Raw genomic sequence first — 15,431 nt, forward strand, 5'->3', positions numbered from 1 at the left:
ATGAACGAGGGGAAAAAATATATTTCCGTTCGTTCAAACATGTCAAACGTTGTATAGCATAAATCATTAGGGCCTTTTTTAACCAGAACATGAATAATATTCAAGGTGGACGAATGCATACTCTTTTATAACGTATTGGAACGAGGGTACCCAACATGAACTCGCGCGCCAGGTGTCTAATGGGACATCATCGTTCCATGGCTCTTGTTCGGTCAGATCTCCCTCCAGAAGACTCAAAACACTTTGTAAAGGCTGGTGACATCTAGTGGAAGCAATAGGAAGTGCCAAAATATTCCTAAGCCCCTGTGTTTTTCAATGGGATAGGTTTAAAGTCAATACAACACATCAGGTATCCACTTCCTGTCAGAAAATGTCTCAGGGTTTTGCCTGCCAAATGAGTTCTGTTATACTCACAGACACCATTCAAACAGTTTTAGAAACTTTAGAGTGTTTTCTATCCATATATAATAAGTATATGCATATTCTAGTTACTGGGTAGGATTAGTAACCAGATTAAATCGGGTACATTTTTTTTATCCAGACGTGCAAATGCTGCCCCCTAGACCCAACAGGTTAAGGGTCATAGTGTGATTCCTACGCCTACTCTCATATCAGCTCTCAATTAAGCCGCTCTTAGTTTTGAATTCACTTATCCTTAAAAACTCCAGTTACTGTATCACATCCCCCCAGCAATCCCTCCATCCCCCCAGCAATCCCTCCATCCCCTCAACAATCCCTCCATCCCCTCAACAATCCCTCCATCCCCCCAGCAATCCCTCCATCCCCTCAACAATCCCTCCATCCCCTCAACAATCCCTCCATCCCCTCAACAATCCCTCCATCCCCACAGCAATCCCTCCATTCCCCCAGCAATCCCTCCATCCCCTCAACAATCCCTCCATCCCCACAGCAATCCCTCCATCCCCTCAACAATCCCTCCATCCCCACAGCAATCCCTCCATCCCCACAGCAATCCCTCCATCCCCCCAGCATTCCCTCTATCCCCTCAACAATCCCTCCATCCCCCCAGCAATCCCTCCATCCCCCCAACAATCCCTCCATCCCCCCAGCAATCCCTCCATCCCCTCAACAATCCCTCCATCCCCTCAACAATCCCTCCATTTCCTCAACAATCCCTCCATCTCCTCAACAATCCCTCCATCCCCACAGCAATCCCTCCATCCCCTCAACAATCTCTCCATCCCCTCAACAATCCCTCCATCCCCTCAACAATCCCTCCATCCCCTCAACAATCCCTCCATCTCCTCAACAATCCCTCTATCCCCTCAACAATCCCTCCATCTCCTCAACAATCTCTCTATCCCCTCAACAATCCCTCTATCCCCTCAACAATCCCTCCATCTCCCCAGCAATCCCCCCATCACCACAGCAATCCCTCCATCCCCTTAACAATCTCTCCATCCCCTCAACAATCCCTCCATCCCCTCAACAATCCCTCCATCCCCTCAACAATCCCTCCATCTACTCAACAATCCCTCCATCCCCTCAACAATCCCTCCATCCCCTCAACAATCCCTCCATCCCCTCAACAATCCCTCCATCCCCTCAACAATCCCTCCATCCCCTCAACAATCCCTCTATCCCCTCAACAATCCCTCTATCCCCTCAACAATCCCTCCTCTTACATGAAAGTCTTGCATCGTGCTGTATCATTTGACTTGAGGTGAGGTCTGCCGCCTGAAAATGGTCCCTAGTACTTTGAGAAAGTTAAAAGCCCTTGAACATCTGCAGCTGAAAAATGGAGCTGTCTCCTGCAGTGATGTCTTTTTATTCTGTTTTATATTTCCCTCTCTCTGATCCTGCCAGGGTATTTTTGTGTGTAGTTCTTCTTTTGAAGTGCGTCCTCCGGTCCCAGCAGTTTCTGTTAGCAGTTCCCATCTGAATGTGTCTGGAAAGACAGAACAACTTACTATGATGAGCATGAATCAAGGAGAAACTAACATTTCTCAAGCTTGAAGTATACTTTTGGAATAGTTTTGAGTGAAAGCCTATGATGCAAATGAGAGTTTGAAACATTGTGTCATACTGTTGCATAAGATTCCTTACCATACCATTGTGTTTTTCACTCTCTGTCAGTATCAGATTCTATGTGCTCTCTAGTAGTGGACACGGCCTACCTAACCTGCAGGGAGTTTACCTGACTGGATCCGATGTGACAGGGTTCAGTACATGCCCAACCTCTGCCCACAATAGTGTACGGAGTATGAAGGAGTGCTCTTAGGCTTTCTGTGTAGCTCTTTCCTGTGCTGCCTGGTTTATTATGCGGCTGCAGGCATTGCAGCTGCTACCTGCCTGCCCTCCCCATGCCCTCCCCATGCCCTCCCCATACCCCTACCTCCTTTTGCTGGGCTCAGGTACGCTACTGAGTGCCAGGGTCAGGAGAGGTACACCATTCAACCTGGAGACACAAACAATATACCGGCTTAGGTCTGAAACCACCTCTGTCATACTGCCTATTGTGAGTCATGGAAAAGAAAGAGAAACCTGGATGAACCTAGAAAACCTGTCATTGCTTTGGAAAAGCCTTAGTTTCTACCCATGGTACCTCAGAGCTCTATCATGGTTGAACATTAATGTTGGAGTATAGTGAACATAATGGACTTCGGTGTCTCTATAGACTATAGAATTGACAGTGTTCATCTTGGAGGTTGACTGCATCATGTGCTAGTGTGCTTTAAGTTCTAATCTGTGTTGCTATGGTTAGACAGATGCTAAAATCACAGGGTTGGTCTTCTTCATGGAAAAGGGTTGTGTGGTATGTTCAAAATGAAGCCATGCCCACATGCTATGCGCACATACAAAGCGTTTAACACTAGAAAAGCCTCGAGGGACCCCAGTTTGAGCCAATCAGAAGTCTTTCTGACTGCAACATTCCAACAGCTTAGTACATATATTTAGTATATACTTTCGCAAAAATAATAATTTTGTTATGTTTATGAAGGTCTTGGCTAACATTAGAATATAAAGATATATTTTTTTAGGGGTGCTGAAATCAAAGGGTGGAACTTGTGGCCACGCAGTAGGATCTCTGAAGACTTTGTGAGCATCTGCTCTGCCCGGAGGCTGGAGAGAGAGAGGCTAGTGTGGAAGCAGAGGTTGGCTCTATAGACCATTAAGGACCCCTTCCTTTTCTTCCAGAGGAGCTGAGCAGTGCGTCAGTGTTTCCTCACATTAACTCTAACTCTCTGAGCACAGTAGGCAAATCTCTGTCTCTCTCTCTCTCTCTCTCTCTCTCTCTCTCTCTCTCTCTCTCTCTCTCTCTCTCTCTCTGTCTCTCTCTCTGTCTCTCTCTCTCTCTCGCTCTCTCTCTCTCGCTGTCTCTCTCTCTCGCTGTCTCTCTGTCTCGCTCTCTCTCGCTCTCTTTCTCTCTCTCTATCTCTCTATTTCTCTCTCTCTATTTCTCTATTTCTCTCTCTCTTTCGCTCTCTCTCTGTCTCTTTTCTCTCTCAACCCCCTCTTTCTGCTATTTAAAACCACAAGAGGCCATGGTCTTTGTTGGAACTGGTAACCAAGAATGTTTTGAGAGAAGAAGAGTATAATTGCAACCACATGAAGCAACAAGCTGGACTCAGCGTGAAGTGGGTTGAACTGGAGCTGTAGGAGGAGACAGAGGAGTGTCTGTGTGTCTGTGTGTGCGCCTGTGTTTGTTTGTTCGTGCGTGTGTGTGTGTGCGTGCGTGAGTCTGTGTGATATGCCTCATCCAGCCAGTGAATAAGCTGTCTCTGACAGTCTCATCTCATTGTGGTAATTTGATTGAGTTATTTCAATCACGTTAATATTTCTCACCAAGCACCTCGCATTTCAAGTGTCAATCTCTCTCCTCTTCAAAGCCGAACCGCAGACAGGTTAAACCTTCCAAATAGAGCAATCTATTCAGCTGCTCTGAGCTTTAAGGGGAGCAGAGCAGGAATCCAAACAACAAGAAATAATTGTGGCATTAAAGGGACATTTGAAAGGTTGTGTTTACATAAATAAAAGGAGATGAAGAAGTGAGGACAGCTGTACCTCAGTGATAGATACAGTGCCTTCAGAAAGTATTCATACCCCTTGACAACAGCCTGAATTCAAAATGGATAAAACATTTCTCATCCATCTACACAAAATACCCCATAATGACAAAGTGAAAACACATTATTTTACATTTTTGCTAATTAATTGAAAATTAAATACAGAAATATCTCATTTACATAAGTATTCATAGCCCTGTGTCAATACTTTGGCAGTGATTAAAGCTGTATTTCTGGGAAAGTTTATATGAGCTTTCCACACCTGGATTGTGCAATATTGGCCCATTATTACTTTCAAAATATTTCATGCTCTGTCAAATTGGTTGTTGATCTTTTCTTGACAACCATTTCCTGGTCTTGCCATAGATTTTCAAGTAGATTTAAGTCTTAACTGTAACTCGGCCACTCAGGAACATTCACTTTCTTCTTGGTAAGCAACTCCAGTGTATATTTGGCCTTGTGGTTTAGGTTATTGTCCTGCTGAAAGGTGAATTCATCTCCCAGTGTCTAGTGGAAAGCAGACTGAACCAGGTTTTCTTCTAGGATTTTGCCTGTGCTTAGCTCCATTCAGTTAAATTGTTTTATCCTGAAAAACTCCCCAGTCCTTAACATACCATATGCTTGAAAATAATTTGGAGAGTCGTACTCATTAATTTATTGTTTTGGATTTGCCGCAAACATAACACTTTGTACGGAGGACAAAAAGTGAATTTCTTTGCCACATTGTTTGTGGTTTTACTTGTGTGCCTTGTTGCAAACAAGTTTTCTATCACTGTCATTAAACTTTTAAAGTCACCACTGGCCTCATGGTGAAATCCCTGAGCGATATCCTTCCTCTCTGGCAGCAGCATGAGGAAAGACACCTTTATCTTTGTAGTGACTGGTGTATTGATACACCATCCAAAGTGTAATTAATAACTTTACGATGCTCAAAGGGATATTCAAGGTCTGCTTTTTTTATTTTTACCCATCGACCAATAGGTGACGTTCTTTGTGAGACATTGAAAAACCTCCCTGGTCTTTGTGGTTGAATCTGTGTTTGAAATTCACTGTTGGACTGAGGGACCTGACAGATCATTTTATGTGTGGAGTGGATAGATAAGGTAGTCATTCAACATGTTTTACTTCTGAAATGTAGATATGTCATAACAAAAGGGTTGAATACTTATTGACTCTTATTGACTTTCAGCTTTTCATTTTAAATTAATTTGTTAAAATGTCTGAAAACAATTCTCAATTTAATCAATTATGAATTCAGGCTGTAAGAAAACAACATTTGGAAAAAGTTAAGTGGTGTGAAAACTTTCTGAAACTTTCTGTTCGGTGGGGTGGGGGGGGTGGGGGTGGGGGGGGGGATGGATGCAATGGTTTATAGCCTAAATATTGGTTGATGATAAGGGAGAATATATTTTGTGAATTCCTCCTTCAATTTTTTATTGATTTATTTAGACAGATTAGAAACAGGAGGAAACAGAGGAGTGAAAGTGGGACTTCTGGGGCAGTAAGATGGCACATTTCATTAGAATTTTACACACTGAACCACACAGACACACTGTAAAAAAACTAACAATCTGGGGTGAATTGAAATAGACTCAAAAAACCACCAAGATGTACTTAATACAAATGTATTAAATTCATTTCAATGATTTTACCTCCAAAAATTAAGGATCAATACAACTTAATATGTTTCTCAAAATGTAGGTATATTTTATAAGAGGATAACCAAATATAGAGGAAATCAAGTGATTGAACTAATTTGAACTCTGGTTTTTATCTCCTTACATTTTACAGTTTAGTCATCCTTGCAATCTCCTGTCTATCTATCCACAGTGGCTCTGTTTTTAGAGGATTGTGGGTAATTCATTCCCACAACTTTTAATAGTAGAGGGAAACACAGTATCCTGCAATGTTGGCTGTAAAACCACCAGTTAATGCTGGTGAATTGAGCACTGTGCTCAACAATGCCTCTCAAAATGGGTTAAACTGGCAAATGATCAGATGCATAAATAATTGATTAAGTGGTGTTATAACACAGTGTCATGTTTCAAAACATCCTCAGGATGATGCGTTTCAGTACTCTACTAAAGTTAAGGTTTCGTCTCCTTCGAGTTGGTGGCAGCATATTTGCCACTAGTCTTGGTGTCACAAAGCACTTCATTTTAACATTGTGGAGAGAACCCTGTTGTGTTTAGCTCATTGGATTCAAGATAAATATATGTGTTGCTATTTTATGTTATATTTACGGTGTTTTTCTCTCTCGTTCCCCTTTCGTGTGCCTCTGCTTGGACCTACAGTGCCATCCTTTACCTTCACTCCTACAGGTAAGAACCTTTGATAATGCTTGACTCAATTCCATTGCACGTTCTCTATAAAATCTCATAACTATCAATTTATCCACCTTTCAATACAAGACTGCACTCACTGAGTTACACACAGTTGACCTGAACAGGCCTAGCAGTCATTCTACTCAGCCTGTCAGAAGACACACTCTTTGGTTAGAAGTACACAGCCACCAGAAAGGGAGCAGTGAGGTTTATGGTTGTACAAAGTGGTGTAGATAATGCGTTTAGAGGTAAACGCTTAAAGAGGAGTGAGCCGTGATGTGCCGTCCGTGCTACTAAGAAGCTGTTAAAACTGGCGGGGACTTGATCAAAGGGCTGCTGCTGCCCGCCTCTCTGCCTCTGATAGGATTTAGGATGATGACACATGGTCAGTCACATGGACCAATCAGACAGAGCTGTGGACACGGTGTGATGATGTGGAGGCCCATCTCACTCTCTCTCAATTCAATTCAATTTAAGGGCTTTATTGGCATGGGAAACATATGTTAACATTGTTAAAGCAAGTGAAGTAGATAATGAACAAAAGTTAAATAAACTATAAAAAGTAATAGTAAACATTACACTCACAAAAGTTCCAAAATAATAAAGACATTTCAAATGTCATATTATGTGCAAATATTTAAAGTACAAAAGGGAAAATAAATCAACATAAATATGGGTTGTATTTACAATGGTGTTTGTTCTTCACTGGTTGCCCTTTTCTTGTGCCAACAGGTCACACATCTTGCTGCTGTGATGGCACACTGGTATTTCACCCAATAGCTATGGGAGTCTATCAAAATTGGATTTGTTTTCAAATTATTTGTGGGTCTGTGTAATCTGTGGGAAATATCTATATATATCTCTCTATCTCTAATATGGTCATACATTTGGCAGGAGGTTAGAAAGTGCAGCTCAGTTTCCACATCATTTTGTGGGCAGTGTGCACATAGCCTGTCTTCTCTTGAGAGCCAGGTCTGCTCACTGAGTCTGTACATAGTCAAAGCTTTCCTTAAGTTTGGGTCAGTCACGTGGTCAGGTATTCTGCCTCTGTGTACTCTCTGTTTAGGGCCAAAAAGCATTCTAGTTTGCTCTGTTTTTTTTGTAAATTCTTTCCAATGTGTCAAGTAATTATCTTTTGTTTTCTCATGATTTGGTTGGGTCTAATTGTGTTGCTGTCCTGAGGCTCTGTGGGGTCTGTTTGTGTTTGTGAACAGAGCCCCAGGACCAGCTTGCTTAGGGTGCTCTTTTCTAGGCTAATTTCTTTGTAGGTGATGGCTTTGTTATGGCATGTTTGGGAATCGCTTCCTTTTAGGTGTTTGTAGAATTGAACGTCTCTTTTCTGGATTTTGATAATTAGATGTTATCGGACTAATTCTGCTCTGCTTGCATTATTTGGTGTTTTTACATTGTACACAGAGGATATTCTGTATGCAGAACCTCAATTTGGTGTTTGTCCCATTTAGTGAATTCTTGGTTGGTGAGCGGACCCCAGACCTCACAACCATGAGGGGCAATGGGTTCTATAAATTATTCAAGTATTTTTAGCCAGATCCTAATTGGTATTTTATGTTCCTTTTGATGACATAGAAGGCCCTTCTTGCCTTGTCTCTCAGCTCGTTTCACAGCTTTGTGTAAGTTAACTCAGCCTAAACATCAGTGCCACAGATTTGTATAGTTTTTGTGTGTGCTCTAGGGCAACGGTGTCTAGATGGAATTTGTGTTCCTGGCAACTGGATCTCTCTCTCTCTCTCTCTCTCTCTCTCTCTCTCTCTCTCTCTCTCTCTCTCTCTCTCTCTCTCTCTCTCTCTCTCTCTCTCTCTCCTCTCTCTCTCTCTCTCTCTCTCTCTCCTCCTCTCTCTCTCTCTCTCTATATATATATATATATATATATATATATACCTGTGCTAATCCTTGTAAATCAGAGAGAGAGGGTGAGAAGAAAAGAGAGCGAGAGGGGGAGTTATGTGAATCTTGTGGTTGTGGTGACTAATCCCATCTGTGCAGAGCAGAGGCTTTATCTAAACTGTGAGAGTTGATTTTCTCCTCCTCGTCAGCCACGGGGCTTGGGATCACACCTAATACTTTTAATGCTGCAATCTTGTTTTTTGAACCGCTGGACCGCTTTCAGGTGAAACCTATTTAGTCATCTGGTTATTTTTGGGCCAGTTCCTTAATGCATGAGGTTAGAGTTGCTGCTTCTTTACGTTTATAATCCTAGAAGCTGCCTTGGCACTGAATGTAAATGCAGGATCTTGTCAGTGTTAATTTCCGCTAGATGTTGATTTGAGAGACATTACATTTTGCGTCGTGGAATTCCTGAATGCTCTCTTTCTAGCTTGAGAAAGAGAGAGAGAGAAAACACGACACCCTTAGCACACAGGGGGAAAAACACCTAACTGGAGGTGACAGCATTCCCTCCCCCATATCCCCCCCTAGACACAACTACGACAACATAACCAACAAAAACGGGTCTCAACTCCTGCAGGTCTATCGGAATGCTGGGTATGTACATAGTCAAAATCAAATAAAATAAAATGTATTTATATAGCCCTTCATACATCAGCTGATATCTCAAAGTGCTGTACAGAAACCCAGCCTAAAACCCCAAACAGCAAGCAATGCATGTGAAAGAAGCACGGTGGCTAGGAAAAACTAGCCACCAATTAGGCCACAACAAATGCTATCCCTTGTAGATAATTTCCTGGACAAAAGGTTTTGGCAGTAGAAGACCTAAACAATATATTTGACCTCTCAGCTTCCTTATCAAATATATAAATGTCAATGGTAGGCTTCGAGGGGACTCTCTTGGCAATAGTACTATAGACTACTTTATCACTGACCTCAACCCAGAGTCTCTTAGAGCGTTCACAGTCAGTCCACTGACACTTCTGATCACATCAGATCACTGCAAAATCATACTCTACTTGAACAGAGCTATGCTCAATCATGAGGCATCAAAACCAAAGGAACTGAATAATATTAAGAAATGCTATAGATGGAAGGAAAATAGTGTGGAAATCTTCCAAAAAACAATTAGGCCACAACAAATGCAATCCCTTGTAGAAAATTTCCTGGACAAAAGGTTTTGGCAGTAGAAGACCTAAACAATATATTTGACCTCTCAGCTTCCTTATCAAATCTATAAATGTCAAGCAGACCTAAGAAAATTAACAACAATGAAAAATGGTTTGATGAAATGCAAAAACCTAAGAAAGAAATTGAGAAACCTATCCAACCTAAAACATAGAAACCCAGAAAACCTGAGTCTACGCCTTCATTAACTTCTCTAGGGCCGGCGGGACGAAATCGTCCCACCTACGTAACAGCCAGTGGAATCCTGTGGCGCGTTATTCAAATACCTTAGAAATGCTATTACTTCAATTTCTCAAACATATGACTATTTTACACCATTTTAAAGACAAGACTCTCGTTAATCTAACCACACTGTCTGATTTCAAAAAGGCTTTACAACAAAAGCAAAACATTAGATTATGTCAGCAGAGTACCCAGCCAGAAATAATCAGACACACATTTTTCAAGCTAGCATGTAATGTCACAAAAACCCAGAAGACAGCTAAATGCAGCACTAACCTTTGATGATCTTCATCAGATGACAACCCTAGGACATTATGTTATACAATACATGCATGTTTTGTTCAATCAAGTTCATATTTATATAAAAAATCAGCTTTTTACATTAGCATGTGACGTTCAGAACTAGCATACCGCCCCCAAAAATTCCGGTGAATTTACAAAAAATATACTAAATTACTCACGATAAACGTTCACAAAAAGCAGAACAATTATTTTAAGAATTATAGATACAGAACTCCTCTATGCACTCGATATGTCCGATTTTAAAATAGCTTTTCGGTGAAAGCACATTTTGCAATATTCTCAGTAGATAGCCCGGCATCACAGGGCTAGCTATTTAGACACCCAGCAAGTTTAGCACTCACCAAAGTCAGATTTACTATAAGAAAAATGTTATTACCTTTGGTGTTCTTCGTCAGAATGCACTCCCAGGACTTCTACTTCAATAACAAATGTTGGTTTGGTCCCAAATAATCCATAGTTATATCCAAACAGCGGCGTTTTGTTCGTGCGTTCAAGACACTATCTGAAAGGGTAAAGAAGGGTGACGAGCACGGCGCATTTCATGACAAAAAAATTCTAAATATTCCATTACCGTACTTCGAAGCATGTCAACCGCTGTTTAAAATCAATTTTTATGCCATTTTTCGCGTAAAAAAGCGATAATATTCCGACCGGGAATCTGCGTTTAGGTAAAAAGAGGAAAGAAAATAAAGCACGGGGTCGACTCGTGCACGCGCCTAAGCCCATTGTCCTCTGATCGGCCACTTGCCAAAAGCGTAAATGTGTTTCAGCCTGGGGCTGCCTCGATATCATTCAGCTTTTTCCCGGGCTCTGAGAGCCTATGGGAGCCGTAGGAAGTGTCACGTTACAGCAAAGATCCTCAGTCTTCAATAAACAGAGACAAGAAGAACAAGATCTTGTCAGAGAGGGCACTTCCTGTAAGGAATCTTCTCAGGTTTTTGCCTGCCATATGAGTTCTCTTATACTCACAGACACCATTCAAACAGTTTTAGAAACTTTAGGGTGTTTTCTATCCAAAGCCATTAATTATATGCATATTCTAGTTACTGGGCAGGAGTAGTAACCAGATTAAATCGGGTACGTTTTTTATCCGGCCGTGTCAATACTGCCCCCTACCCCCAACAGGCTAAGGTGAATCACTAAAACAATACAGAAATACACTACGGAAAAAGAAGGAAGAGCACATCCGAAATCAGCTCAATGTAATTGAAGAATCCGTAGAATCTAACCACTTCTGGGAAAATTGGAAAACAAACAGCAACACAAAGAGTTATCTATCCAAAACGGAGATGAAGAAACAAACAGTAAAAAACATATACAGTGGTTCCTCCTTAAAACCGCGGACTTAGAGGTACCCAGTGTCACGGCTTCATTGCTCCAGACCACCACAAGGGGGAGTTAGAGCACTCATTATGCATTTGGGTCCCACGGTTTTTATATGACCAATCATATCGAGTGGTTCCAATGACGAATTTGACGCAGGCCACATGTCCCCGGTGACTTCAGCAAAGATGGCTGACAAAACATTACGGGGAAGCAAATGTATGTAGTTATAACGTCATAACGAGTCAAGCAAAAAATGTACAATTGAGAGGAATATGTTAGTTAACGTAGAGACAAACGATTGTGCATATATTTTTGTCGTTTAGTTAATTTACGAAAATCGCTATTCAGCAAGTTTTTTTCAGCCATTTCCAATACCAGGTGTATCAAACTCATTCATTATAACAAGCAGGGAGCAGATTTCAAACCCTCAACTTTCATGCCCGAAGTCCAGCACACTATCGACTGTGCCCAAATGTATTAATTGGGGTTGGGGCCGATTGTGGCTAAAACACTTTATCAATTGGAATCTTTAACATGTGGAAAGGGGAAAAAGTATTATTATTAGTTTTTCACAAGCGTAGCAGGATGGTTTGTTAGCTGAACAATAGATTATTCAGCCTTTACTAAAGAATTGTATAATAGCCGAGCTAGGTGTGAACACCCCCCCCAACTTGAGTTAGGTGTGAACCCCCCTCTCCCCAACTTGCAACAAATCATTTTCAGGACTATCTAGAAAAAGCAGCAGAGATGCGCAATAGGTTTCTTAGAAGAGGCTATTCCCCATAATGTGTGGATGAAGCTCTTAATTTGGCATTGGGGAAAACACGAGATGAACTGCTACAAAAAAGACCCGCTAAAGCTAAAGAACACAAAGAAGAAATGTCCTCTCACTGTCAACTGTGTTTATTTTCAGCAAACTTAACATGTGTAAATATTTGTATGAACATAACATTAACCTGTCTGGGCCAGTGGGACGCTTGCCCACCCTAATCAACAGCCAGTGGAATCGCGTCGCGCTAAATGCAAAACCTCATAAATGCTATAACTTCAATTTCTCAAACATATGACTATTTTAAACCGTTTTATAGATACACCTCTCCTGAATCGAACCACGTTGTCCGATTTCAAAAAGGCTTTACAGCAAAAGCAAAACATTAGATTATGTCAGCAGAGTACCCAGCCAGAAATAATCACACAGCCATTTTCAAAGCAACTAGCATGCATCACAAATACCCAAAACACAGCTAAATGCAGCACTAACCTTTGACAACCTTCATCAGATGACACTCCTAGGACATCATGTTACACAACACATGCATTTTTTGTTCGATAAAGTTCATATTTATGTATAAAAACAGCATTTTACATCGGCGCATGACGTTCAGAAAATCTTTTCCCTCAAATGCTTCCGATGATCAGCGCTACAATTTACAAAATTACTATTCGAAAACATTGTTAAAATGTAATATTGTCATTCAAAGACTTATAGATTAACATGTCTTGAATGCCATCTCTTTGCCAGATTTAAAAATAACTTTACAGGGAAATCACACTTTGTAATAAACAACGTGGTATGCCCAGAAAAGAAGTCTATGTTGGAGCCATCTTGGAACGATCAACCATCAAAAATACTATTGTAAATAATCCCTTACCTTTGATTATCTTTATCAGAAGGCACTTCTAGGAATCCCAGGTCCATAACAAATGTAGTTTTGTTCAAAAAAGTTAATAATTTATGTCCCAATAGTGTTAGCGCGCTCCGAAGGCTAGTAAAAATGTACCGTGTGCGTCTGACTTGTCGTCAGGAATGAGCAAAAAAAAATATCTTTAAGTTCGTTCAAACATGTCAAACGTTGTATAACATAAATCTTTAGGGGCTTTTTCAACCAGGGCTTCAATAATATTCCATTGGGACGGTTGCATTGTCTTTCAAAACGTTTCGAAAAGGGAGAGTACCCATGGGCGCCGACGTCACAATGGTAATGGCCCATCCCCTGTGACCAAGGTAAACATCCTCTCTTTCAGTCAATTTTGATGGTAGGAGGCTCAAACCACTTTGTAAAGACTGGGGACATCTAGTGGAAGCCATAGGAAGTGCTAAATGAATTGCAAGCCCCTGTGTGTTTCAATGGCAAATGTTTGAAGTGATATCCACACATCAGATTTCAGTTTCCTGTCAGGATTTGTCTCAGGGTTTTGACTGCCATATGAGTTCTGTTATACTCACAGACACCATTCAAACAGTTTTAGAAACGTTAGGGTGTTTTCTATCCAAATCAAACAATTATATGCATATTCTAGTTACTGGGCAGGAGTAGTAACCAGATTAAATCGGGTACGTTTTTTTATCCGGCTGTGCAAATACTGCCCCCTAGCCATAACAGTTAAACAACTGAGACATAAACTGAACAAGTTCCACAGACATGTGACTAACAGAAATGGAATAACGTGTCCCTGAACGAAGGGGGGGTCAAAATCAAAAGTAACAGTCAGTATCTGGTGTGGCCACCAGCTGCATTAAGTACTGCAGTGCATGTCCTCCTCATGGACTGCACCAGATTTTCCAGTTCTTGCTGTGAGATGTTACCGCCCTCTTCCACCAAGGCACCTGCATGTTCCTGGACATTTCTGGGGGGGAATGGCCCTAGCCCTCACCTTCCGATCCAACAGATCCCAGATGTGCTCAATGGGATTGAGATCCAGGCTCTTCGCTGGCCATGACAGAACACTGACATTCCTGTCTTGCAGGAAATCACGTACAGAACGAGCAGTATGGGTGGTTGCATTGTCATGCTGGAGGGTCATGTCAGGATGAGCCTGCAGGAAGGGTACCACATGAGGATGATGTCTTCCCTGTAACGCACAGCATTGAGATTGCCTGCAATGACACTAAGCTCAGTCCGATGATGCTGTGACACACCGCCCCAGACCATGACGGACCCTCCACCTCCAAATCAATGCCACTCCATGATGCCATCTATTTTGTGAAGTGCACCAGTCCCTCCTGCAGCAAAGCACCCCCACAACATGATGCTGCCACCCCGTGCTTCACGTTTGGGATGGTGTTTTTCGGCTTGCAAGCCTCTCCCTTTTTCCTCCAAACATAACAATGGTCATCATGGCCAAACAGTTCTATTTTTGTTTCATCAGACCAAAGGACATTTCTACAAAAAGTACGATCTTTGTCCCCAAGTGCAGTTGCAAACCATAGTCTGGCTTTTTTTGGGGCGGTTTTGAGCAGTGGCTTCTTCCTTGCTGAGCGGCCTTTCAGGTTATGTCGATATAGGACTCGTTTTACTGTGGATATAGATACTTTTGTACCTGTTTCCTCCAGCATCTTCACAAGGTCCTTTGCTGTTGTTCTGGGATTGATTTGCGCTTTTCGCACCGAAGTATGGTCACCTCTAGGAGACAGAACGCGTCTCCTTCCTGAGCGGTGTGACAGCTGTGTGGTCCCATGGTGTTTATACTTGCGTACTATTGTTTGTACAGATAAACGTGGTACCTTCATGCATTTGGAAATTGCTCCCAAGGATGAACCAGACTTGTGGAAGTCTACAATTTGTTTTCTGAGGTCTTGGCTGATTTCTTTTGATTTTCCCATGATGTCAAGCAAAGGGGCACTGAGTTTGATGGTAGGCCTTGAAATACATCCACAGGTACACCTCCTATTGACTCAAATGATGTCAATTAGCCTATCAGAAGCTTCTAAAGCCATGACATCATTTTCTGGAATATTCCAAGCTGTTTAAAATAGCTTTTCGGTGAAAGCACATTTTGCAATATTCTAAGTACATAGCCCAGCCATCACGGGCTAGCTATTTAGACACCCGGCAAGTTTAGCACTCACCAATATCAGATTTACTATTATAAAAGTTTGATTACCTTTTGTTGTCTTCGTCAGAATGCACTCCCAGGACTGCTACTTCAATAACAAATGTTGGTTTGGTCCAAAATAATCCATCGTTATATCCGAATAGCAGCGTTTTGTTCGTGCGTCCCAGACACTATCCGAAATGGTAAATCAGGGTCGCCCGCATGGCGCAATTCGTGACAAAAAAATTCTAAATATTCCATTACCGTACTTCGAAGCATGTCAACCGCTGTTTAAAATCAATTTTTATGCAATTTATCT

General features: G+C 41.6%; 1 protein-coding gene across 2 annotated transcripts in view; it reads left to right on the forward strand.

Moving 5' to 3' along the window:
• Nucleotides 1-15,431, forward strand: part of robo1 (roundabout, axon guidance receptor, homolog 1 (Drosophila)) — a 664,161-nt gene that overhangs the window by 571,315 nt on the left and 77,415 nt on the right. For both annotated transcript variants that reach the window (XM_082966738.1, XM_082966739.1), the window contains one exon: nucleotides 6,323-6,349. In XM_082966738.1, coding sequence (XP_082822864.1) covers nucleotides 6,323-6,349 — 27 coding nt within the window. The remainder of the gene's footprint in view (nucleotides 1-6,322; nucleotides 6,350-15,431) is intronic.

Source organism: Salmo salar, chromosome 20 (genome assembly GCF_965601325.2).
Source record: "Salmo salar chromosome 20, fSalSal1, whole genome shotgun sequence".
Classification (NCBI taxonomy): Eukaryota; Metazoa; Chordata; class Actinopteri; order Salmoniformes; family Salmonidae; genus Salmo; species Salmo salar.